This window comes from Harmonia axyridis, chromosome 6, assembly GCF_914767665.1.
Source record: "Harmonia axyridis chromosome 6, icHarAxyr1.1, whole genome shotgun sequence".
Classification (NCBI taxonomy): domain Eukaryota; kingdom Metazoa; phylum Arthropoda; class Insecta; order Coleoptera; family Coccinellidae; genus Harmonia; species Harmonia axyridis.
In genome coordinates this window covers 37,643,833-37,670,702 of record NC_059506.1, presented here as the reverse complement: position 1 = coordinate 37,670,702, position 26,870 = coordinate 37,643,833, and the positions used below count along the sequence as shown (strand labels likewise).

At 37.5% G+C, this 26,870-nt stretch overlaps 2 protein-coding genes across 3 annotated transcripts in view; one reads left to right on the top strand and one right to left on the bottom strand.

Moving 5' to 3' along the window:
- Nucleotides 1–26,870, top strand: part of LOC123681844 (putative polypeptide N-acetylgalactosaminyltransferase 9) — a 161,059-nt gene that overhangs the window by 16,102 nt on the left and 118,087 nt on the right. For both annotated transcript variants that reach the window (XM_045620155.1, XM_045620157.1), the window contains exon 2: nt 13,713–13,754. The gene's annotated coding sequence lies outside the window, so the exon portion shown is untranslated. The remainder of the gene's footprint in view (nt 1–13,712; nt 13,755–26,870) is intronic.
- LOC123681845 lies at nt 5,758–9,038 on the bottom strand. The gene is made up of 5 exons (XM_045620159.1): nt 8,576–9,038; nt 7,051–7,094; nt 6,729–6,868; nt 6,388–6,668; nt 5,758–6,227 (listed from the first exon to the last, which is right to left on the bottom strand). Exons 1-5 carry the CDS (start codon nt 8,953–8,955, stop codon nt 5,990–5,992), a joined length of 1,083 nt encoding a protein of 360 aa, XP_045476115.1. The 5' UTR covers nt 8,956–9,038; the 3' UTR covers nt 5,758–5,989.

Here is a 26,870-nt window from a genome sequence, read left to right as displayed (position 1 = left end):
CAAATGAATATAAATGTCAGATTACAAAGATCGAATTGTTGAGTGGCTTTTTGGCTTTCAAAACATGATTTTTTTAAACTTTAGACGAGAATAAGCAATATCATCATCATTATCTATGTAATATCGATCCCAGCCACGTGCACCATACCCGTCTCAGTGACGGAATCGTTCCCATCGGACCACAGAATCGCAGGGAGCGCTCATAGATTCCGAGTCGAGCCCATAAAAATCGGCTAGGTACGGTAAATTATTCTGTGACCTTTACGTCGTAACGATTAGGAGGGGTGGGTTTGGAGGTGGTGAGGCCCCCGGGGTCCAATCCATAGAACTGGGTGCTATTTCGTGAACGAAACCTGCCCTTTGCCGATTTATGGGGACATAAAATTTACAATCCGTCGTTGAAATTTGTTTGTGCGGATGCGTTCCATTATCCGATTCGGATCGGCTGATCCGGATCCTGGATTGTAATTGGTGTTTGGTAGAAGGAACTGATCCGCCTAACTGATGGCCATATCTGGAGATAAATTACTTTGGAAGGTGGCGTGGATTCTGTGGTTTTTCTATGGTCCGTCTTTGATTGACAGATTTAAACAAATTTCATTTTATAGAGTAATAAACATAAATAGAGGAAGTTTACGCACTTTTTACATGTCCCCAACTTGGTTAGATTGCGTTGTCGGATTGTGATTCATTTTCAAATTCACAATTTTACTATATCGTTATGAATGTATATTATATTGAATGAAATATATTTATTTGAGTGATTCCCGATTAAATATGCACATTTGAATATTTGGAATCCGATATTTTTCCTAATTGTCGAATTTATAATAAGCAGAATATTTATTATTTTCTGTATCTACCTGCTGAAATCTAAGGGTTGGCAACTTTTGCTCTCCTAGTGTCATTGGTTGTTTCACGTCGTTTGGCGCGCTCGAAGTTTGTTTTCTGAATTTCTGATATATTAAATTATTTATTTCAATATATTTTGAGTTAATATGAAACGTTGATTCACTATGGGACATTAGAAGTGCGTTCTTTGTGGAGAAACTCGCGAATTGAGTGAAATATCCTATCACTGATATGTTTTCATTTCCGCGCTCTTCATGTCAAATTTGATGGTTCATGTTGGGGACAAAATTTACTAGTACTGCAATGAACTCATTACGATAGTGAAAGTAGTTTATACAGTGGACTCTTAGACTGAAAATATCAACGCTTACACGTGAAATGTTCTAATTTTCTTTCTATGAATCAAACCATAGCAATATAATCCGACTAGCCTTTTTCTTTTTGTTATCGGCTACCCTATAGAAACGTCATGAATGCTCAAAGAAGCAGGCTTATCGTTTGCACCAATAATCGTGTTGTTTTTTCTTTTCCTTTCACCGCGTCATCTCTCCATTTCCGGTAACTAATATTTCCGTATTCACCATCTTCACTATCCCCCTATTCATGCCTCTCTCACCTGAAACCATCATGATGAAGTGGACGATTAGTCTGAATGGAACGCAGTCTTTTTCATCTTCTAAGAGGGTTGTGCTTGCCTACTAATGGATTTGGTGGGATAATGAAGTCATGCATAAAGCTTTCACTAATTATCCGAAAATAATTGGCTTCATTCGGAGAGTCCCTACAGTTTTTGGCGGAGAAAGGGTGTTGGTAATTGAAAGCGAAAGGCTGTTCCGGTAGGGGATGAATGTGCCCTTGTTGTTTTGTAGACCGAAAGGTTCAGGTCGGACCTTACTTGATAACACCAATGAATTTTATTTAATTCGGACTGGTCGTGAGCTCCTGCTACGATTGTAATGCATTACGAGATACAAACAAGGATGACAGATTCTACGAATCATTTTAAGAAAAAAAGTCTTATAAACATGGGTCCCCAACAACTTCTTTCTCGAAATACAGGGTATTAAAGATTTATTTTTTTCAAGTTTTTTCCCATAGCACCTTCCCTTCACAAGATATTTAACTCGAATTGGCATAGATATTCCAATTTAAAGTTTGCATCATGTTATATTATGTTAATTTTGAATACTTTGAATAAGCTTAGGTATTTGTAAACATAACGCCATCGGAATATCAGTCCATTTGTGTCTGCATCATAAAGTTATTCTCAATTAAACATTGTAGCTTACGAGCCAAATTCTCGTCATTTACGTTTTTAGGTTCTGATTTTCTACTTCAATATGAAGAAATCTGCGGCTGAGGCTCATCGAATGCTCTCAAATACCTATGGTGAGACCGCTTTTAGTGAAAGAACGTGCCGAGAGTGGTTTCAAGGACGGTGATTTTGACGTCGAAGACTAGCATGGCGGTGGAAGAGAGAGAGAAGGTTTTCGAACATGCAGACCGCCATTTTAGTTCTCCTGACAGTGTTCGGAATCCAAACAAACAAATTGTCATTCAAATCAGTACATTGTCGTTGAAGAAATTGGCTTATTTTGATAAATAAGATTATTCAAAGAACGATTCTACTAATAATTGATAGACAGAAGGCACGAGATTAATGCCAGTAAGTTCGAACTTGAAGTTCAACTAATAAACACGGCTTTTTACAAAATCTGGTGAATGATACAGGATTCAAACTTACTGGTATTAACCTCGTTCCTTCTGTCTATCAATTAATACTGAAATCGTTCCTCAAATACTCTCATTTATGAAAATAAGCCAATTCCTTCAACGACACCGTAATAATTTGAATGACAATTTATTTGTTTGGATTCCGAACACTAACAGGATAACCAAAAATGGCGGTGTGTGACGTCACACTAATAGAGAGTATTCGGTAACATCATTTAGTTATGTTTCAAAATGGAAGCAATAACACTAAATAACATTACATTCGTAACTCCCCACTGCTCTATGATCCACGTTTCGATGACTAATGATCGCGTTCCGTAATACCACCAAGAAACGTCACCCGTGGCAAGGCGGCGAAGTCGACGCGACCGAGAAACAAAGTTTCCCGCTGAAACTCCCCCCTCCACCCCCTCAAAATCCACAGGGATGAGACTCCATCAATTCCGGGGGCCAAGTTTTCAGTAAACATATGATTGTCGTATAATAAACCGGTTTCGACGGCAAACATCGTATCTCATGCCGGTTTGTCCCCCTGACCGCAGCAATAGGAGTTATATTCGATAAAGTTAGAGATTCGAGCACACATGTATGAGTTGGGTAGTTCATTTCGTGCAAGTTTACAATGTCTTGGAGTGGCAATTTAGTAACGCAGTCACCGGGCGAGTTTTAACGAGCGGCAGTGATACGCCCCCTACCGGACGTTCGGGTAACTGAGATTATAGGCCATCTGTCATTTATCTCGTTTTCCATCGTTTCAAAGTGCTTTTGGAACGGATGTTGTGAATGGTTGTTGTCCCGTTTCAATGTTGCGTTTATGGCATGTTTGCACTGTATGAAAGAATATTGGGACTAGGGATTCTAATCCTGCATCAAAATATCAATCCCGCAAATCCGCGGGATAGAAATTATCAATCCCGCGGATCCGCAAGAATGTGGGATTGCTAACAATATATGAAATCTTTGTGAAGGGTGTTTTTTTTAGAGCTATAGAACTTTAAATTGCAATAAAACAACGATGGATTATTCGATTGACATGAATTTTATTTATTCGCAAGATAATCTTGTGGCATTACATTTTGAATATTATTTCTGGCATATGACCGCCACGGCTGGCTCGGATGTAGTCCAATCTGGACGTTCAACTTTCGATGACTTTTTCCAACATTTGTGACCGTATATCGGCAATAACACGGCGAATGTTGTCTTCCAAATGGTCAAGGGTTTGTGGCTTATCCGCATAGACCAATGACTTTACATAGCCCCACAGAAAGTAGTCTAACGGTGTAAAATCACAAGATCTTGGAGGCCAATTCACAGGTCTAAAACGTGAAATTAGGCGGTCACCAAATGGTCTTTCAATAAATCGTTTGTGTCACGAGCTGTGTGACATATTGCGCCGTCTTGTTGGAACCACAGCTCCTGGACATCATGGTTGTTCAATTCAGGAATGAAAAAGTTAGTAATCATGGCTCTATACCGATCACCATTGACTGTAACGTTCTGGCCATCATCGTTTTTGAAGAAGTACGGACCAATGATTCCACCAGCCCATAAAGCACACTAAACAGTCAGTTTTAATTTTTATATCTCCTATGTTATTGGTCACAGACCCCTCAAATAAAAAAATAATGTACTAATCGCCAAACTGCAAGCATTTTCGTAATCTACATAGTCGAATCAATTAATAAAATGGTACAATAGTTTTCCACATGCAAACGTTTTCTATGAATCTAGCTCTGATCTGAATCATAACACAGTTGGTATTGTATTTTATAAAAAGTCTTATTTCTTTTTCTCTGAAGTGACGAAAATGACGAAGAAAACGATCAAAAGTCTTGAAAAGAAGATCGTTCAACCAGTTTTATGTGATTAGATGATAAAGTCTACAGGTTCCATCAAGATGGTGTCACTTGTCCTACCACCTCCTCGAAGCAATGAAGGCCTAAATTAGATGCTGCATCAATAAAAAATGGACAGTTCTTGAATATTTTAAGAAAAGAAGATGTTTATGTCAGCAAAACTTTGGAATCTCCTTGTTAGACTTGTTGTTCATTCAATTATTCCCAAATTTATGACCCAATAAAATATTTCAATGCAGAAACATGTTTTATTTGAGCTTTTGATCTGGAATTCTTATTGATACATTTAAATTCTATGATATTGCCACTGAAATTTACTACATTGGAGAAAATCAAGAATTGCTCTCTTAGTTCTTGGTTAATTTTATTGTTTGCGAAAAATTACTACTCTCTGATATAGTTGTCAAAATTAACTGTATTTTGTAACTCAAAAAAGCCGTTAGACTCCGAAAAGTTGAGAGTTGAATACTTAATTTCTTTCCCAAAAAAAATCCCAAAGTACCTTCAGATGCCCTTTCAAAGAGTAATTTATTATCCAACCGGACACTTTTCGAAAGCATTTTTGGAAGTTAAATATTGAAAATAATAAAAATACACAGTAACATAAATAAGCTATAACTTTCGAATCATCTCTTCTATAGTTCTATAATCTATACCATCTGAGCGATGATTATCCATAGAACTTTCATTAAGGCTACGTTCCGAAACTTCATATTTCTGCGATAACCCAATAAAGTGGTATCGGTTTTGTGAAAAGCAGCCCGAACCAATTCCGAACGTGTTTTCTGGAATAATCGAAATTAAATTGTGGCCTCACACTGCGTAGCATCAAAATCCGATGGGAATTATGCTCCGAAATCGATGTACTGTTTACAAGATATCGCTGACATTTCGATAACGTTCCACCTCCCTGTTTGCTTTTTCGTTTATTTATGCTGCCAGAGTAAATACAGAACATTTTAGGGATTCCTTTTCAATTTTCCAGAAGCCCCTATATGAAAATATCAAATATTGGGAAGACCTGCAAGTTTTCTTCTTCCCAAACTCTCACATCAAATATAATATCGAATGGAATTGATTTTTCTCGCTATTACGAGAAAAAAATAACGGGTTTCGAATGAATTTCTGTTTATTTCCCTTTATTGTACTTTTCAATATTGGAGGTAAATAAAAACAAGAAATGGATTTCCATTTGAAGGACATTAGCAAGGCGGTTTATACCTAAGGAACACTAGTAGCGATGAATTCCAAATCTTCAAATTACAGATTTTTCGATAGAGGTGACAACGTTGCAAAAAAACACAAACTTTTTTTTTATAATTTTTAATTTCAATCGATACAAAATCTAGCGTACAAAATCCAATGAAGGGCATTATTCAGTGCACAAGGAGTATATAATAAGTTATAAAAAAAAAGCTTTGGCACCCCAACCACAGACCGTCTATATGTCAAAACAGACGACATAGAAGATCTACAGTTGAGAACCACCGAATCCGGTTCTTCTTGACTAGGAAAACATCACATCATCGCTCAAGGTCTAATCTTCACCATTTCTGTTCTGGCTGCCATTTTGGCTCCGGTTGCCAACCCTTATGTTTCTCAGATTCGGCTGCCAAAGCTGCCAAATGTGCCTTCCTTGCGTGTTGCACTTCGGGTGTGTCGATTGGTACACCATTGTGGTCCAAAACTGGCATATGTTCAGGTCCGTGCCACTTCTGGGTCTCGTCGTGATGGACATTGTATGAGGTATGGACTGGGGTGGATGGCCAACCTGCAGATTGTCTGAAAAAACGGAAAAATTAACTAAGAGAAGATTTCGGGCCCAAAAATAGACCAATGTGATACCCCACAACTAGAAAGAGCTTTTAGATAGCAATAAGACCAGATAGAGACTATAATTCAGGGCCAATAATAGTCCTCTGAGGGAACCCGGTAGACTTACGGTGGTCCGTAAACGTCATGTCCTTTTTCTTCCTTCCAGGCACTGTGATCTTCTTCGCCATGTCCAGATGAGTGGGCGAGAGCTGCAGCTTGAGTTAGGGCTTGTTGGTGGAGCCATTTTGCTTTCTGGACTTCGGGAGTGTCAGCGGGTACACCTTCATCGGTGATGTGGGGTACGTGGATTGGTCCTTGATATTTTGGTTGAGCCCATTCGCTGGCTGATCTTCTATAACGGTGTTGTTTCTTGGCTGCTGAAGCACGGGCTAAAGCAGCAGCGAAGGCCTGGAAAATGTTAGCGATTTATAGGTTATAGTTTAAGAGTCTTGTAACAGTGGTACCAACCTGGAAGTGGGATTGTTTGGCGTGTTTGACTTCTGGGGTATCCATTGGTACGTATGCACTGTGGTCATAAGCGGTGTTAACGTATGCTGAGTTGTCGTATGCGCTGTGATCGTATGCGTTGTTGTCGTATGCTACGTATTCTGGAATATTGCAAGATCAGTTTGATCGAATACTTTCATGAAAATAAATAACTGAAGGGATTATGACTTCAGGGGAGTTGGAAAATGGGCATTCTTAACTTCTTCAAGAATAAATTATTCTCGAAGTTTGTACAACACATCAAATACTGAGTGGAAGTTATGAAAACTTTCCAAGAATTTACCTTGTGCATTTTGCCAGCCCTGGGCGGGTTGTTCGTAAGATACCCTGAAAAAAGTTAGATTAGTTCAGCTCGTGATTTTATATTTCGATTTCTACTCTATTATCATCGATACCTACTTCTATTTAAATGTCACGAACAACGTGAGAGATCCGTAGTATGGGAGAATATCCATCTGCTAGTTTCAATTCTCACGGACAAAATTACAGTTATAATATACAATTCTTATTATTATACCGTAATTCGTAACAAAGGTTCGATATTTTCACGTTAATTACAGTCGACCTCTGTTATTCGAGATCCAAATGGAACGAGCCGATATCCGTTCGTCAATTGAATATTTAGGGACGAGAACTGACCCCTGGGGAAGGTCAGCCGAGTTGAACGAAGCAGTTGTTCCACTCTGTACACTTCCACATAGTTTCTTATCATTAATTCTGATGAGTATCAATAATTGAGACTTAATCATTCAGAAGATTCAAATGAAACTCTCTAAATGTATTTCTGAGGACATCCAGCTTCCATATTTCGTTGTCCGGATTACCTCGTTGCTGATAAACTTAAAGCTTATTATCCCAATTAGCAACGTCTCTGAAGAACATCTTGTGAGAGTGGAAAGGGATGCTTTTGAGATTCCTGAAGGAATCATGAGACGACCACATCCAAATTTAGTTTAGACCTTCCTCATGATCGAACAGAATATTCGAATAGGAGGCAATAATGAACAATCAATATTGACTCTGTGACTGGAAACCCGAGTTCATTTTATTATAATGATCTCTTGACCCACTTCTACGTCGAGTTAGGGGTTGGCAGAGTTCGATTATAGAGTTGAGGGGGGAGGAGATGCGTTTATAGTCTGGGGGCTACTTGATTACATGGAGAATTTTTTATTGGATAACCTCCACAGCTGACAAGAAGCGATGTTGGTTTAGCTTTTGAGAGGATTCGCATTCGAAGTAGATGAGAAAGTTAGTATATCTCTACAAGTATTAATTATATTGGTTGCGACCCAGAGCAGAAGCAATATAATCAACACAAAATTCTATTCAAAATAAAAAAATGTTATGACTTCGTTTGATTCTGTTTGAATTTGATCACAAGAATCGACAAAACAATCCAAGGAAATTAGAGAAGAAGTGCCGAAGTATTGCAAAATATATAGATTGTGAAAATACATGCTCCACTTGAAAAGATTCAGATTACACAAGGAATCATAGAAATATTGCCTATTTTCATGCTGCCATTTCTTTGAGCTTGAGGAGTCTATGTGTCTCAATCTTTCTAAAGAGACTTTTCCTTTGAAAAGGTAATAAGTTCTTTGGATCATCTTTGTTCTCAGAAACTTCAGATACAAAGACTTATGGTGAAGAAATTGAACGGAGTTTTTTTCCAAATAACAGAATTAATACCAGATTAGCCTTCCTACAATCAAAATCTAAGAGATACCAGCTATTTTTCTCCCTAGCACTACTCCAGGTCTCTCTGTTAGCCAATGTAAAGGTAGTCCCCAAATCTACAATCTCACCTCTTCTCAGCAGTCCAACCATGGCTCACTGGTAGATATTTCTCGTGTCCGTGATCTCCAGCGTACTGTCCATCCAAAGGATCAGGTTTCTGAGCTGCCAAAGCAGCAGCCTTGGCATACTCGTGGAAGAAGTGAGCCTTGGCAGCTTGCACCTCAGAAGTTTCTACTGGCACACCATTATGGATGACTGGAACGTGTTGTGGGTAGATGGTCTTATGGGTCTGCGCCCATCCTGCCGTAGAGATCGAGGCCTCATCCTGCCAACCCTGAGGGTGCAACTGGACCCCAGAAGAACTGCTGTAACTCGCCGGGTAACCCGCCTGCTGGTGACCAGCACACACCAAAGACGCAACACTGAGTACTAGGACAATGACCTTCATTTTGTACACTTCGAGGGACTGTTTTGAACCTCCTACCAACAGGACTGTTCAAACTGAAGTGATTCTGAAGATCTGGCCGTGGGCTTTTATACCAAAATCGGCAAGATCAACGTTTGGTTAATAGAAATCGATGGGGTTCAGCACCGTGAAATTTAGGCGCATAATGGATCGATTATTTTTGGGTGGATCTCCCAGATAATTGGGGTTTCGACGCTGCGATATAGGAGGTATGGAGCAAGTGGAGTGTTACGGATGTTACGAGGTGTCTCATGAATAAATATAACGTTAAGAAACTATCGGGTGCCTTTGGTTTCCTGGTTGGTCGGTGATGGTCGATTTCATATGGCGAAAATTAAGATTTGGGTTGAGTTGGTTGTGTACAGGGTGTTGCAATACGAGGGGAACCTTGCAGTTGGTTCTTTGCATGGAAGACTGTAGTTAGTCACTAGCTAGCTCTTGAAGAAGCTATAGTGTAGCGAAGCAATTATTATTATTTATTGAAAGAAGTCATGGTATAAACAAACCTTTACTATTTATAAAAAGAAGCTAAGACAATTGTTATTTACAGGGTGTAACGAAGGAAAATGAGAGATAATTCTTGAATAATCTTAAGAAAAAAGTCCTATAAGCAAGGGTTCGCAAACGCATTGTTCTCAGGATACAGGGTGTTTCTTGTAGTCCTACTTTTTTGCGATAATTATACCAGATTATTGAATCTTTTTAATTTTCGCTACATATTGGGTAAAGAAATATCAAAACTTATAATTGATTTATTCATCACAGCTTACTAACAAATTATTTATGATAATTTGGAATTTCCTGAGGTTTACTAAAGAATTGTTTGAAATTTTGTACTGAAATTGGTATCTTATATGACAAAACTACAAGAAATTGGATAGTGTATTCCTGGACCAATGTTTTTTTTATAATTTTCTAAACAGTGGTCCACCACAAAAAATTTCTGAGGAAAAGAAGTGCGCAATATTCCAGAAAAATGTCACCCTATAGATTTGCATTCAAAATTATTATATCACATAATGAAAAATTTAAATTGGAATATCTATGCCAAATTTAAGTTAAATAATATCTCGTGAAGAAAGGTGTTATGAGAAGAAAAATCAAACTGTAACACCTTGTATCTCGAAAACAAGGCGTTTGCGAGCCCATGTTTATAGGACTTTTTTTTCTTGAAATGATCTGTAGAATCTGTCATTTTCATTTTTATCTCCAATAAAGGATCACCCTGTATAAAGAAGCTACGGTGTAGCGAAACAATTGCTGTTTATATCATTTGAAAAGTGGAAATAGGATAACTGTCATTTAATTTTGATTGAAAAATATCCAGTCAATCCAAAGAAAATAATTTAAGTATTTCCATTGATAATTATCATTAATAATTTTGATAATGATCCCACGAAAAAGTACTTTTTGAGCGAATCTAAAAGTGACGTATAATAAGAAGGAAATAAACCTTCATTAATATGAAATAATAATAATGAAATCGAAATGTTTTCACGTTTGCGAAAAAATGAGATTTATCTGTTCAGAATCAGAAGAGAAGTTTTCCGCTATTTCAACTATTCCTCAAAGTTTCTCACTTTGTTCGAAATAGCCAGTATATCTCATTATTTTCAACAAATCACGTCCGACCAATATCTGCTACATCCCCGATTCACATCCCCTAAAATCAATCCAAACATCTATTAATTATGTAAGATCCTCCATATCCCTACAAACTGACAAGAAAAAACAAAATCATCCCGCCATCAATAATTCAATCCCTCCGCTGAACGAAATCCGCCAGTTTTCGTTTAACCAGCAGATGGTCTCTTCGGTCCCTAAAGGACGCCACCCACGTCCGCATCTCCGGCTCATAAAGGTCGCATAGACCCAAAGTTTGCAGACAATGATTTCGACGGCGACGGTTCCTGTGAATACAGAGTAATCTCGCCAACGTTTCATAGAACAGTGTAGAGAAGCGGTAATTCTTCTTCCGCATGCATTTGGGAGCGATATCCTACTAACATCAGGGGGATTACTGATCAAATTACGAATGGTGAAAATCCTGTTTGAATAGAGCGTGTTTGGAGATATTCATGACGATGTGTGGGTGGCTTTATACTGGTATAAACTGAAGGATTATGGAATTTGGAACTCTATGATGCGTTGGTGGCTTAGTCATAGATACTTGAAGGGTTTCTTTGATATTGAAGCAATGTGAAGATCTTTTTTAATGTTACTGCTTTCGACAAAGAAAGCATAATGTTACATCCATTTTTTGTCTTTTTTTAATTGAGTTCAAAAACAATAAAAATATATTGTATTCTATAAGCTAATTAGTTAGCAAAGAGCTTCAATGCACCTCATTTAGCGTGGTGAAGACTGTTCCAAGGAAGAGACCTCTTTATCCTCATCAGAGGTCAATTGGCCAGGTTGTCTTGAGTTTTCTATATCAATATTTTGTTGTCTAGTGTCAATTTAGATTTTCTTCCCAAAAGAAATTCACCTTGTTTGCATTTTTTTTATAGGTCTAAGTATTGTACTGATACAATTTGCTGCTTGGGTTTTTTATTGATTTTGACTCCAGGACTTTTCCTTTCTTTAATGTGTATGGTACCTGTATTGATTTGGACTCGTTAAACTTTATTTTCCATCTTTTTAACCATTTTTGTAACATATTCAGTTGATTTTTCTAGATCAGTGATGCAACTGGAAGATCTTCATCCTCAGCTAGTATGAATGTGTCATCATAAAAGTACCTATGGTCTGTTCTGTTCTGAGCAGGTCTGTTGTGTATTAGAAGTATAGTAAAGGGCCAAGTTCACTACCTTGGGGTACACCTGCTCTAATAACTTCATACATAGTTGGAATATTGATTTTTTTTTTAAACGTCCGACCGTTGGACAAAATTTGAACAGTTTGAAGTATGAAAGGAGCTTTTCCTTGATTTTGTGAATAAAGACCTTATTCCAAAATCCTTGGCTTATATCCAAAAAAACCACATATGGCGATTTTCATTTAACATTTTGACAATTAACTTAGAAACCTATGAAATTTGAATCTTGAACGTTGAATTGAGTTACAATTCTGAAACCAATTCATTGCAAAATTTCTAAATCGATTTCGCAACAACAATGAGCTTCTTGATATGGAAAACATAAAATTCTGTTAAAGTTGATGGAATTGACATCGTTATTTTCACATTCTCAGCGTTGATTTCCGTAATTTTATCCAGATCAAACAATAGTACGGCCTTTGTTTGCTCTGATTTTCAATTGAATTGTTCGATCTTTATGACTCGTGGTGCTTTAGAATTGATAATTGTTCGAGGCATGTAAGGTCGTAAGTTGTCATATCCTGTGTGGTATTAGTGTTCTTGAAAAAACAAGACTCGAAACTGTATCGGGTGTAAGTAACGGATATTTGCATGTTTTTCCTATTGAAGAACGAATTCAAATATTTAACTGTTTAAAAACTGTTTCATCGAAGATGGCTTTGAACGATAAAGTAGAAGTCAAAGGTAAACTCTTATTTTCAGAATTCCTTAGATCCATACAGTAATAAACATAGAGGGAGTAGATACAGTTTTTACATGTCCCCAACATGGTTAGATTACGTTGTCGGATTGTGATATATTTTCAAATCCACAATTTTATTATATCGTTATGAATGTATATTATATTGAATGAAATGTATTCGTTTGAGTGATTCCGGATTAAATTTGCAAATTTGAATATTTGGAATCCGATATTTTTACTGATTGTCGAATTTATAATAAGCAGAATATTTATTATTTTCTGTATCTAGCTGCTGAAATCCAAGGTTTGGCAACTTTTGCTCTCCTAGTGTCATCGGTTGTTTCACGCCGTTTGGCGCGCTTGAAGTTTATTTTCTGAATTTCTGATATATTTAAATATTTATTTCAATATATTTTGAGTTGATATGAAACATTGATTCACTATGGGACATAAGAAGTGCGTTCTTTGTGGAAAAACTCGCGAATTGAGCGAAAAAAAATCGTATTACTGAGATGTTTTCATTTCCGCGCGCTTCATATCAATTTTGATAGTTCATGTTGGGGACAAAATTTGTTTACTGAAAATGACATATGCTCCCTCTATCTATGTTTATTATTCTGAGCTCAGATCTGAAAATAAATCTTTTTGATTGGTATAATAATTTTTTCATTACTTGATTATCAGGGTACCAACTGTTAATGAAAAATATTTATTGAAGAAATATTTGTAGCCAAATTATATGCTGCCCTGAAATAGATAATAATCGAAAAATTAGTTTTGGTTTATACATTGGGTAAAATGCGACGTTGCCGCGACTATCAAAAAATACCTAAATTCCAGGAAACAAAATTCAGTTTCCAGCTTCACGAAAAACGCGACGTTGCCACCTCTCACATAAAATACGCGAATTCAAGGACATAAAAACCCGTTCGCTTTAAGGGCTGGGGCTCGTCGATCCAGCACCCCCAGGGCTACCCTCCGTTCCCAGTCGCATTCCTCCAAATGGGAAGTCATAACACACATCTCACGCGTTTTCATTCTCCCGAGTGGTCTCGTCGGCTTTTAAACCAGCCAGCCCTTCACGGGTCATCAACACCGGTGTGCCTCGGGCTCGAACGTTCGTTAGTTTAATTGCTTTTATTACGGGGTGGTTCATATGCGAGGGCGACAGGATTCACCCCCCCTCACTCATGATCATTCTTTCGTGCGATGTTAATTAGTTTTCTGTTTCTGTTTCAGATGAGGCGTCCAGTCGGCAAGGAAGGATCGAACGGGGATGCTGTAAGTAGGCTTTTACGCGCCCTCTGGCGGCGAAATGGGGAATTATTCGGATTTAATGAACACTGTGTATATTGGTTTTTATTAGATTACGTTATAAAGGGTTTTAGGAATAATACAATTAGAAATGGTTATAATTGGCAACACTGTGTGTCATTTTTAGGCAATTTTTATGTCATTTGTGTTCAGTAGGTTATGTCATTTAATCATGGAATGATATACGTTTAGAAATTGTTATATTGTTTTATCAAAATCAGTGCTCATTTGTGAATTTTGAGAGAAAAGTAAAAATAATTCAAAGAAGATATTATTCAGTTAATCGATTCACTATTCAAAGCATTGTGGACAAATTTGGAAGCGGTGCCAAGTAGGGAAGGGAAGAAAAACAAGGTGCTCTTTCATTAAGACATTGCGCTGTGCCACAAATCAATGAAAACAATGGCAAAATTGCATGAATTCGGCTTCGAATTGCTTCTGCATCCACCGTATTCGCCAGATCTGGCCCCCAGCGACTTTTTCCTGTTCTCAGACCTCAAAAGAATGCTCGCTGGAAAGAAATTTAGCACCAATGAAGATGTAATCGCCGAAACAGAGGCCTATTTTAAAGCGAAAAACAAACCGTAGTACAAAAATGGTATCGAAAAGTTGGAAGATCGCTATAATCGCTGTATCGCCCTCGAAGGCATCAACTATGTTGAATAATAAAAACGAATTTTGCCAAAAAAATGTGTTTTACTATGGTAGACCGGGGACTTTTCAATTGGCCTGTAAAATAAAAGAAGATTTATTGTATAGGAAAGAGGAGACATTCCATTATAACCTTCTGAATACATTTAAGAAACATAGATATCATTTAATTTCTCTCAAATCTTAACGAACCGTAGCTATTACTAATTTATTTCCACAAATATCGACTTTAGAATGTAGTGGGAAAACATAAATCCTTTTCACTTTGATGAAAACACATAAATTCCAATACGTGGGTTCAATTCCATTGAAAAAGTGTTTTGGGACGCAATATATTGAAATTTGAACGACCCATATTTCAATTTCACAAATATATATAGTAGCCGATGTCGACCACAATATGAAGCTGCGAGAATCGATTCTTCATCGTTTTTTATGGGATCTGAGAATAACCCAATATTGCTCTCTGAAATTTGCGCCTTGAGTCGTGCATTTGAAGACTCACTTATACATATAACGGGTGTTTTTTTCCGAGATATATAACTTTAAGTTGCCATTACTGTTCAAGATGGCGACCGATTTAACAGCTGTCAAGTGATTTATTCTCAGTTTGGTTTGGCCATTCATCATGAATAGACTCACGCCTGAACAACGCTTGCAAATAGTGCAATTTTATTTCGAAAATAATGGTTCTGTGCGGAATATGTATCGCGCACTACGTCCATTTTATTTTGTTTAGCGATGAAGCGCACTTCTAGTTGAAACAAAACTGCCGCATTTGGAGTGAAGCTAATCTTCAAGTGTATGTCGAAACACCGTTACATCCAGAAAAACTGACTGTTTGGTGCGCTTTATGGGCTGGTGGAATCATTGGTCCGTACTTCTTCAAAAACGATGATGGCCAGAACGTTACAGTCAATGGTGATCGGTATAGACAGAGCCATGATTACTAACTTTTTCATTCCTGAATTGAACAACCATGATGTCCAGGAGCTGTGGTTCCAACAAGACGGCGCAACATGTCACACAGCTCGTGCAACAATCGATTTATTGAAAGACACGTTTGGTGACCGCCTAATTTCACGTTTTGGACCTGTGAATTGGCCTCCAAGATCTTGTGATTTAACACCGCTAGACTACTTTCTGTGGGGCTATGTAAAGTCATTGGTCTATGCGGATAAGCCACAAACCCTTGACCATTTGGAAGACAATATTCGCCGTGTTATTGCCGATATACGGCCACAAATGTTGGAAAAAGTCATCGAAAATTGGACGTCCAGATTGGACTACATCCGAGATTATCTTGCGGATAAATAAAATTCATGTCAATCGAATAATCCATCGTTGTTTTATTGCAATTCAAAGTTCTATAGCTCTAAAAAAAACACCCTTTATAAAGTAAAATGAAGTTTATGCGATCTCATTTCAAAAATAATCATACCACATACGTAATTAGCTACATTTCATGTTCGCCAACCCCCCCAGGAAATTTGTATCGTTTTTAAGGGTACATTCGAATCAAAACCGACATAAGGGCACAGCCGTCGCCCAATCTACGACAATTCAACCGTTCTCTAAAGCCCCCTCTAAACGATCTCCATCCGCCAAATTCTCCATCCGATATCGACCTTCGCAGAAACAATAACCTCCTTCCCCCTACCCAGTCTCAACCCTTAATTATTCTCAAAATCTCGCTTTTCGTCCCCATTCGGAACTACCAACATGTGCGGAACAACCTCTGTAGGATCTCATTCACGTGAATTGGACCGAAAAGAGGTGGTGGGGGGGGGGGTTAGCAGCGGAATTCATCAAAGCAAGACGGAAAAGACATTTCCAACGGTTTATATTGATATTGCTTGGGTTTACATTTCCCGGAGTTGAGTGGGGTAGTTTTTCACTTGTTGAGTTATTCCGTTTGTTTCTTTTTATTGTCCTTTTTTTTACGCGGTGGTCGCGGCAGATGTTTTTCCGATAGAAATTTGGGATAATTGGTACCTAATGTTTATTTGTAGTTAAAATCTCAAACTCATGTTTAATTCTGCGATTTTTTAATATCGAAAATCCCAAATTTTAGCTCCTTTCTAATGCAGAAAAATCTTTGAGGGCCTATTGCAATCTCACCACGTTCTATCTATGGCTGCCAATCTGACATTTTTCGACAGGGTGTTTCTAAATTGGAAGTACAAAAAAAATGAGCGATTTCTTGGATGATTTTAGGAAAATAAAGTCCTAAAAACATGGGTCCGTAAACGCTTTGTTTTCGAGATACAGGGTGTTACTTGAAGTCCTATTTTTTTTGTGATGATTAAACCAGTTTTTCGAATCTTTATTAACCTTCGCTACAGATTGGGTGAATAATTTCCAAAACTTATAATTAATTTATTCACCACAGCTCACTAACTGGATCTTCATAATAATTTAGATTTTCCTGAGGATTCTAGAGAATTGAATTTTTTTTTCGAAATCGGTAGCAAGTTCGACTAAACTACATGAAACCAAAAAGTGTAGTACTGTACCAAAGTTTTTCTAAATTTGCTTAAACTACCAGTGGTCCACCAAAACAAAGTTCTGGAAAAAAGAAGCGATCAATGTACCAGAAAAAAACACACCTTGTAGATTTGCAAAATTAGCATTTCACGTGATGAAATCTTTGAATTGGAATATCTATGCCAAATTTAAGTTGAATATCTTGTGAATGGAAGGTGCTATGAGGAAAAACTCGAAAAAAAATCAAGCTACAATTACGAAATATCTCAAAAATAAAGCGTTTGCGGGCACATGTTTATGAGATTTTTTTTCTTGAAATAATACAAAGAAACTGTGATTTCCGTTTGTACTTCAATTTAGGAACGCTCTGTATTCATTTCAACGGTTTTTAAGTATCAAAATTGCAAAATTTCTCCTACTTTCTGATGTTAAAAAAATCTTTGTGTGTCAATTGCAATACACCAAGTTCTATGGCTGTTAATCTGACGATATTCCAAAGGGTTTTCCGATAGGAACGGCATTTGTGTTGGGAATATTTTGTCATTTAAGCATGGAAAGGTGGAAGAAATAACTCACATTAACGTTTCCAAAGCCTTGCATTTAACGCTAATAGTCCATCGATGGCTAAAGTTGGGAACGACTTCCGGGAGATCCCTTAGTGACCCAACCCCGAAAGGGGTCAAACCATGCTCTAAAACCCTTCTGTCAGTTCCTTCTCTTCAACCTTTTGGTCATCCTGGCTCCAAAGACAGCGAACAGCAATTACATTTTCTGAAAATAAAACGACAATAATTAGCCAAGCTCTAAAAATAACAATATTTCAGTCTGCTATTAATTCCATGGCTTTTGAATATCAAAATCTCAAATTTCAATTTCTTTCTAATGTAGGACAATCTTTGTGGACCAATTGCAAATTTTCAATTACAAAAAGTACTCATCTAAAGAAAAAATAACCCGTCTTGGTTAGACGATTTTATGTGGACCACCCTAGTGATACATTTTCCGTCTTAGACGTCGTCTCCCACTCCTTCACCTATACCCAGAACTCATCCGAAACCGTTAAGCCATCGAATTTTATGGGACAATATAACTCTCTCAAAGGATCTAAATTTACGCGTGTTTCTAAGAACAAGGACCTACCAGAGATAAGGTCAATTAATCTAATTTGTGTCGTCTCTTTTAGGCAGTTATAGAGTTTGGATTCTCGAAAGCCGAGACATTCTCGGTAGGTTCTCCTGGACGTTGATAGATGGCATTAGTTACTAGATTTTTCCGGCAGAAAGCCATCTTTCTTGGTAATAGACAGAAGCCGTATCTGATGGGATCTTAGGAATCGTAAATTGAAGATTTGAGAAGAGCTTCATTGCATGGCATTCTTATGGTCTATTTTGCATCTCATCAGAGCTGTTCTTGTCATTAGTGGTCGTAGTTTACAGCTAGCCTTCCAGTTCCAGAGTTCTGATGAACTCCAGTATCTGGTATGACTCCAAGGAGGTTACTTCCTCACTTCTGCAAGTCTCCAAGTCTCTTATCCAAAGCATTTTTTGCGTTGGCTAGCGATGGCGAGGCATTCAGTCACCAGGTAATCCGGAGTTTCATCCTACTCCCTGCAGAATCTGCATTCATCGTTTTCTGCTAGACTCATTCTGATGAGGTGATTCCTGAGGAGGCAATGTCATATAAGGAATCCAGCGAGGGGATGAAGCATACTTCTCAGTATCTCTATCTTCTTCATCTTCTACTTCTCAGTATCAATATCAGTATCTCTGTATCAAAGTATCGGAGAAACTTTTTGGAATGATCCAAACCAGGAAGATTCCTCCAGAGTGTTTCTCTTTCGGATTTTCCTTCACCTGAAACTCTTTCTTGTAGTTACATTAACTTTTACCAGAGAATGGTTAAGGCCAAGTGTGTTGGCCTCTTCAATTCCTTCAATTCCCGAGTGACCGGAAAGCTAGAGACTATACAGACCTTGTTATTCATGCCTATAAGCTCTATTAGTGTGACGTCACACACCGCCATTTTTGGTTCTCCTGTCAGTGTTCGGAATCCAAACAAATAAATTGTCATTCTAAATAGTACGGTGTCGTTGAAGGAATTGGCTTATTTTCATGAATAAGAGTATTTGAGGAACGATTTCAGTATTAATTGATAGACAGAAGGAACGAGGTTAATACCAGTAAGTTTGAATCCTGTATCATTCCCCAGATTTTGTAAAAAGCCGTGTTTATTAGTTGAACTTCAAGTTCGAACTTACTGGCATTAATCTCGTGCCTTCTGTCTATCAATTAATAGTAAAATCGTTCTTTAAATAATCGTATTTATCAAAATAAGCCAATTTCTTCAACGACAACGTACTAATTTAAATGACAATTTGTTTGTTTGGATTCCGAACACTGACAGGAGAACTAAAATGGCGGTGTGTGACGTCATCACTAATAGAGCGTATTCCACACTCCTATTGAGTTGCTTTCAAGCTACTCAGTTTTGCTATGGAATAAAAGACAGATTTTCAAGATAAATCCAATTACAGGTGGTATTACAATTGAAAATAACAAACCAAAATTAACCCTTTTTCCTGCAAAACTAATACCTACTTAAATATTCAGACTGTTTTATGTGGTTTACCTTTATGGTAGAACCCTCAAATTGAGTTATAAAAATTATTTCAGCGTTCATAAAAGGACGAAACGAGCATATAGATATCCAGGTCGGATTCAAGATTCCAGACCACGTGAAGTATTTACGATTTCGAAGGCCATTTTCATTAATGGCTACGATTTCATTTCATTGAACGTAACGTTTTGCATTTCTATTTCCCCGAGGTTCTCTCTTTCGAGATCTCCCGGGCAAAATCACCCATTATTTCTGCTCTAATCCAATCTTCCATGGATCCGTTGAATTATTAAGTTTTCCTCTGGAATCCCGGGCCCAAGAAAGAGACAATCAAAACTTAATTGACTCTAGTGGGAAATTACAAGGAAATTTCCTGAATAATTTCGTCTTTCTATGCATTTTTCTCCCGATGAAGTTTTTCTGCCTTTTCCGATATTTCAATCAAAATGAACCCGGCCAGGCAGGGCCGGCCTAAGCCCAAGGTTTCGATTTAACGTCTTATTTGATTCGCATTCACTCATAAAATCTTACAATTTTCAAATTAAATAGACTCATTCAACTGAAAATCACGTAAAAAAATTCATAAGATATTATGAATTTTCAATTCAACGCCTCTACATATGGAAGAATGTTTTAAAAATTTTTAGATGTTCTTATGTCATTCGTCTTCAGAAGATTATGCTATTCAATCATGGAAAGATGCACGTTTCAACAACGTTAAGAGATTGTTATATTGTTTCATTGAATGTGAATACTAAGAGGAATTTTATAAGAATACATGAAAAATATTATTGAGTCAATCGACTCACTATTAGTTCTACTGTAGAAAAATTTGGAAGTGAATTCTCTTTATACCATGCAAGAATCAAGTAGCTGCAGAACGTCGTCTACAAAATCTTCTTAAATTTCTCTCTGTATTCACAAATGATCAATGATTCTGATAAACAATTTAAATATTTCCAATTTCGTTGTTGAAGCTTTGAAGCCATGATTAAACGAAATATCATAACTTACAGAACACAAATGTCATAAGAAATATCGAAAAATATAATACACAGTGCTGCCTTTATAACCATTCTCATAGAGTAAAAACATAGCTAGAGGAATTATACGTAAATTTTACATGTCCCCAACATGGTTGGATTACGTTGTCGGATTGTGATATATTTTCAAATCCACAATTTTAATATATCGTTGTGAATGTATTTTATATTGAATGAAATATATTTATTTGAGTGATTCTCGATTAAATATGCAAATTTGAATATTTGGAATCCGATATTTTTCCTAATTGTCGAATTTATTATAAGCAGAATATTTATTATTTTCTGTATCTACCTGCTGAAATCCAAGGTTTGGCAACTTTTGCTCTCCTAGCGTCATCGATTGTTTCTTATCGTTTGGCACGCTTGTAGTTTGTTTTCTGAATTTCTGATATATTGAGGTATTTATTTCAATATATTTTGAGTTAATATGAAACATTGATTCATTATGGGACATAAGAAGTGCGTCATTTGTGGAGAAACTCGCGAATTGAGTGAAATATCGTATCACTGATATATTTCCATTCCCGCGCGCTTCATGTCACATTTGATAGTTCATGTTAGAGACAAAATTTGCTTACCGAAAATTACATATGCTCCCTTTATCTATGTTTATTACTCTGAGATCATTCCTATTGGAAAAGCCTTCACTACTCTGAATTCTGATCAGCTAAGTTTCAAATTGAAGGTTTAAAGGGTAAATTCCACAACCACTTTTTCGTATTTTGTGCCAACATTTCGATTGGATTGAAGAATTTTTGTTTTCTTCAGAACATAAGGTTTTCGAAATGGTGCCTCAAAATTGTAAAATATTGAGATACGAAAAAATTGTGTTTTGAAAACCCCAGTTGAGAAGAACCTGATTGAAACTGTCAAGTTATGTTCACAGAACTAACTTGACCTCCTAATTAACAAGTGTCATATCAAATTTCATGATTTTCTTACGTTTGTTTCGGATAAAATAAAAAATATCAATCTTGCTCCGTCGAGAAACATTTTAAGAAAAAAAATTGAACTTTATTCAAAATGATGGCGAATTATTAACCACCAACTCAGAGACAGAATAATCCCATTTCAAGATCAAAATATCAAGCTATAAAATCACGAGTCACATCTCAAAACCATCTCACGATAATATCAATTCCTCTGAAAATATCTCGACTCAAACGGTCCTGTGATCTGATCCCTAATTTTGACGTGAGGACCCGAGAGATCCAATTTTTCCAATTTCGAACGACCCGACAAACTTTCAACTGTTCTTTGGAGGGATCAACCGGAATTTCATAATTGATTCGATGTCTCCTATCCACATTTTAATGAGAATGTCACCGGATGAAGTCAGAAAGTTCGGATAGTTCCTCTCGGCTAGATCTTGCTCTCCGCAAAGGATCAATTCCGGAATCTGGAAACTTGCCACCTAGAGCTGGTTCTTGAATACAGGGTGTTTAGTATTAGTATCCACATGAGTAAGTTATAGAGACTCGGTTAAATCTCGGATATCGAAAGAATTTGAACTGTTTGAAATAATACTTTACCAGCGATTGCGCTACGGTTTCCCATATTGAAAAAATCACATTTTCTCCAAAGAAAAAACGAACTTTCCAACCTTTGAGGACGTTTTTTCTTATTTTCTTGATTTCTACATAGGCATTCACGGCTTGGCCTCGATTTTCAAGCTACTTGGCTTGAGCTTGACTTGATTTCAAGTTAAGCTCAAGTCAAGTAGTAGTTTTTCAATCTCAAGTCAAGTATTTATATATCAAGTACTTGAATTATATCAAGCTACTTGATTTTTACCAATTTTATTGTGTAGTGTCACATATCAACTTTTTAAAATAGAAACATAAATTTAATCACTTTAAATCATAACAAAATAAAAAAATAAAGTTTCTTAATATTGAGAAACCTCCAGGCTTTGTTTGATTTCATAATTTTCCATCCAGGATCTAAGACACATGAGGCGTCTTATGAATTTGTCGCCTAATCTATTGCGGATTTTTGTAACTGTAAAGCAGCTCTGGAAAATTGTCTTTCAACAGAACCTAAAGATGCTGGCGTTGATAAAAAATCCTTGGCCATTTCGACCAAGTTTGGAAAAATACTTCTGAAACTACCAACATCTACCGATAGATTTCATATAGAAATGTGAGAAAACTCCTAATAAACTCACACTGGCGAATGCTTCAGTCTCTCGGCGCTTGAGGAATCCCCTTATTTAGTCTAAGCTCGAGCCTAAGCTGGCACGAGATTGCAGAAATATATGCCGTGCGACGCGTGCATATCAAGCTCAAGTAATATCAAGTAGCTTGATATCAAGTCAAGCAATAAATATCTAAAATCAAGTCCAGTCAAGCTCAAGTATGTAATTTTTCACGAGATTGATTTTCAAGTCAAGTAGTTGGTTAAAATGTCAAGCTACTTGGCTTGATGAATCCCTACTTCTACAGTAAATTTATCCAACAAGGTTATTCAATGTTATACCTTTGTCCTGAAAGTTAATGAACAATATACCATGTACGTTCCAAATACGGATGCCATAACCTTGCCAGCTGATGTCTGAGATTTTGGTCCCTTTGGACAGCTTTCACAGACTGCTAACGCTCTGTTTACTCAGGAGTGTAGTGATTAATCCATGATAAATTCTCTGACATATATCGACACAAAAAAATCCTGTTAATTTCTTTTGAAAACTTTTAACAGAGTTGATGCTTTCTCATGGACAAATATTCACTCAAAATAATGATTACACTGCCTTCTGATATCTTCAACTCCTCCGGTATCCAACGCAACCTCAATTTATGATGGCTCAAAACCATTCCGTGGGTTTTTTCTTCTTCTTAACCAATTCTATGACATACAAACACATCAACCCTAAATTGTTCCGTCATATTTCTTAAAAAAACCATCTATAACTAATTACAGTTACACCTCAACCTTCAAGAGGAAAATAGATGATGTGTTGGACACCTTCCATCATCAGAAGTACAAAGCCAAATAAACCAACTGTTTTGTTGGTCTACAAAGTTTGTCAGTGATGAAATATCGAAAACACCGTACAACCTGACGTGTACAAATTGAATTAGATTGGAATGTTCTTGAACAAACGCAGGAGTATCGAAATAAGACCATTGTACTATTCCTATCCTCTCTCGAAATCATCCGTCATCTGTCATATTAAGTCCGAGAGGAAATAATGCTGGAAGGTGGCGCCATCTTTGGCATTAAAACTTCTCCGTTCGAACGGGAGAGAGACTATTAAAGTTTCAGATAAGTAGAGGGGACGTATTTTAATTACTCCAGTAATCGGGAATCATGGGGGATCGTATGAAAAATAAACAGCGGAATAATCCCGCCATCTAGACCGTGGCGCCATCTGTCCTCTCCGTTATATCCAACGTTTAATTTTCCGATTCTACGATATTTTAGCGAGGTTTCGAGCTGCTTGATTTCGCCCTTATTTCCTCCTTTAACACCCCCATATTTAGCCTTATAGCTTAACCCCTCCCAGGTCAAAAATTAGAAAATTCTCCTGAAATGGAATTCGGCGAAGGGTGGCTAAATCCTATTGTTTCGCTTAATGTTGGCGATTCTAATGGACACGGCGTATCCTCTATAGGCTTTAATCTGCGCTCGCAGAAAGATTAGTGGGTATTTGGTCGGCCGAAGCGGGGCTATCGATGATTTAAGCCCGAAAGTAATTAATTTATAGCGTATCGAGTTATGCGATCCTGTAGGGCATCCTTGGTTTGTTTGAATTGATACCCAACACGACCCGGGTATTATTCGTATTATTCTCACGTTCTTCAGCCAATTATCTGAACATAGAGTAGGTGGGAGAAATCAGGGTAAATGATTCTATTAAGTTTTTGGTGGAATAGAGTTATTCGGATTATAGTCGCCTAAGGTAATCGATAATTTAATCCGAAATTAATGAATTTAGAACGTTGAGAGTACGAGGATCAGTTAGAGCATCCCCGAGTTCTGTGAATCGATACCCAACACGACCCACTTAGCTCCGACTGTTTCCGAGTTGGTGATAATAAAGAAGGGACAATCTCGTGAGCAATCAGAGCATATAATGTCACCGATATTATGAAATGAAAAGAATTGGACGACGTGGAAAGAAAAACAACACCTGTTCATAATTCACGTACGAACGGAAAAAGAAAGGGTAGTTCACTATGCCCAGACACGGAACAGGTAAGGTAATGAACTGAATTACATTCCTCGCCCTCGAAAGAGACACAATGGCTTTTAGAGACGGCGGCGAAGCGTCCGACTGAATAATAGATGCTCGTCAAAACCTAATTCGATACGAGCAGCCACTAAAGTCCCTTTCCCCCCGCGTTACAGACGTCGAAAGATGGGCGTTTTGCATGTCAAACAACAATTAGGAGCTCAATATTGAAAGTGGCTTCCTGAAAAGTTTATTACCTGCTTCAAAACCAATGAAAGCTCGACCGCACACATGCGAAACGGTAATTTCATGTGTAATACATCCCCAGATAGAGCTGTCTAGTCTCTTCCGATTGCGTCACCGAAGACACGTCGGAGAAATTTTCATATACATCCTGTATATCTTTGGAGCCGACTATGGAAGTATCGGCTTGTCGCATGTCGATTCGAAGGAACCAATGCTTACAAATTAGCTTACATCCCAATCAGGACGATTCTTCCTATTGTATCCAACACCCTGTATATCTCGATAACCAACGATATGAGTACCAGCTTGTCGCATATCGATTCAAGGGAACCAATACTTCCAAATTCGCTTGCAAATCAATCAGAACGTTTCACCGTATCTTCTCGAACATACTGTATATCTCGTGAACCGACGGCAGGATTACCGGCTTGTCGCATATCGATTCGAGGGAACCGAGGGTCCCGAATTCGATTACGTATCGAATCGGACCGTCCCGCAAAGGTCCATTAACGAACCGTGCAACTGCCGGCTTCTTCGCATGGTCTCTAGGTGCCCCTCGGCACCTGGGACTCGAGCGTCAGTCGACCGGAAAGTAATTAAAGGCTGCTTGAGCGGAACGCGTTCAATCGGAAAGGGGTTGGAGCTTATCAGTGCCCGACGTTATTAACCAGATTTGCCTGGTCCAGATCCGTTACGGGATCGAGTTGGTCCTTCGATCTGGATCAGAGTAGTCATTTGGCCGCTGTTTACCGTCCGAATTGGAAGGTGAGAGTTTCGGAGTGGAGGAGAGCCTGGATGGCAAATGGTCTTTCCTTGTTGGCTGGGGGCAGGGAGGTGATATTTGTTCTGACTGGATCGTAATGTGGGTTACGACGCTTTGAATTGAGACGATTTCAGGTCGTGTTTCGCAGAAATCGGGGTTCGAACTGGTTGTTATGCCCCACTTAATTTGTCTTTGACAGGCAAGTTAACGTCATCGGTTGAAAGGCGATAGCAACCATAGAATTCACCTGAAGTGTGTTCTATACATTTGAAATGATATATTCCACCTCATTCTGAATTATCAACACAATCTGTTTGATATAGATATGAAGTAGATTTAGATTGGTGAAATGAATATTTGTCAGTCACTAAAAATGCGAAATCTGTAGGGAAACAATTGTAATTTATAGAATTGAAAAGAGGAAATATAATAACTGCTATTTAATTTAAAATGATTTCGCAATAAGTAAGGACCTAGAATAAATAAATACTGGATCAGAAAGATGAGAGAAAGTAGTTAATTTCGTGAAGAAAATATGTTCGAAATGAATGAAATTTACTTGAATAGAACAAAGACACATATAAGTTTGTCTCAAGAGACGTACAATCTACAAAAACTCTTCAAATCACCCGACAGTCTTAGTTCAGACCTTTAACTAGTTTTCGAAAATTGAAAGACTGATAATATTCGGAAAAATACCTACTAAAGTCACAAATTACGGAGCTGAACATCCAAGACCTCTAAAGACAATGAAAAGATGTTAATTTTTCATCAAAATTTACGAATCTTTGCAACTCTACAACGAAAATAGCTCTTTAAATTTCAGAACTTTTCTCAGAAAACATAGGAGAAAATTAGCCAAAGAAATCGGTTGCTAATTATTTTCTCAGAATTTACAATTCAAAAGAGGAACTATGATGCTTCATGCGAAATTATATACTGCAGTCTTGACTTTCATAGTTTCCGTTTCCGAATAGAAGTTTGTTGAGTACGTCGCAGCTCAACAGATGGCACCACACAGTAGCAAAGTAATCAAGAAGGCATCTTATCCGTTAAAAGATGTAATAATAAAGCTTCTGCCATCATTTTCACGCATATCA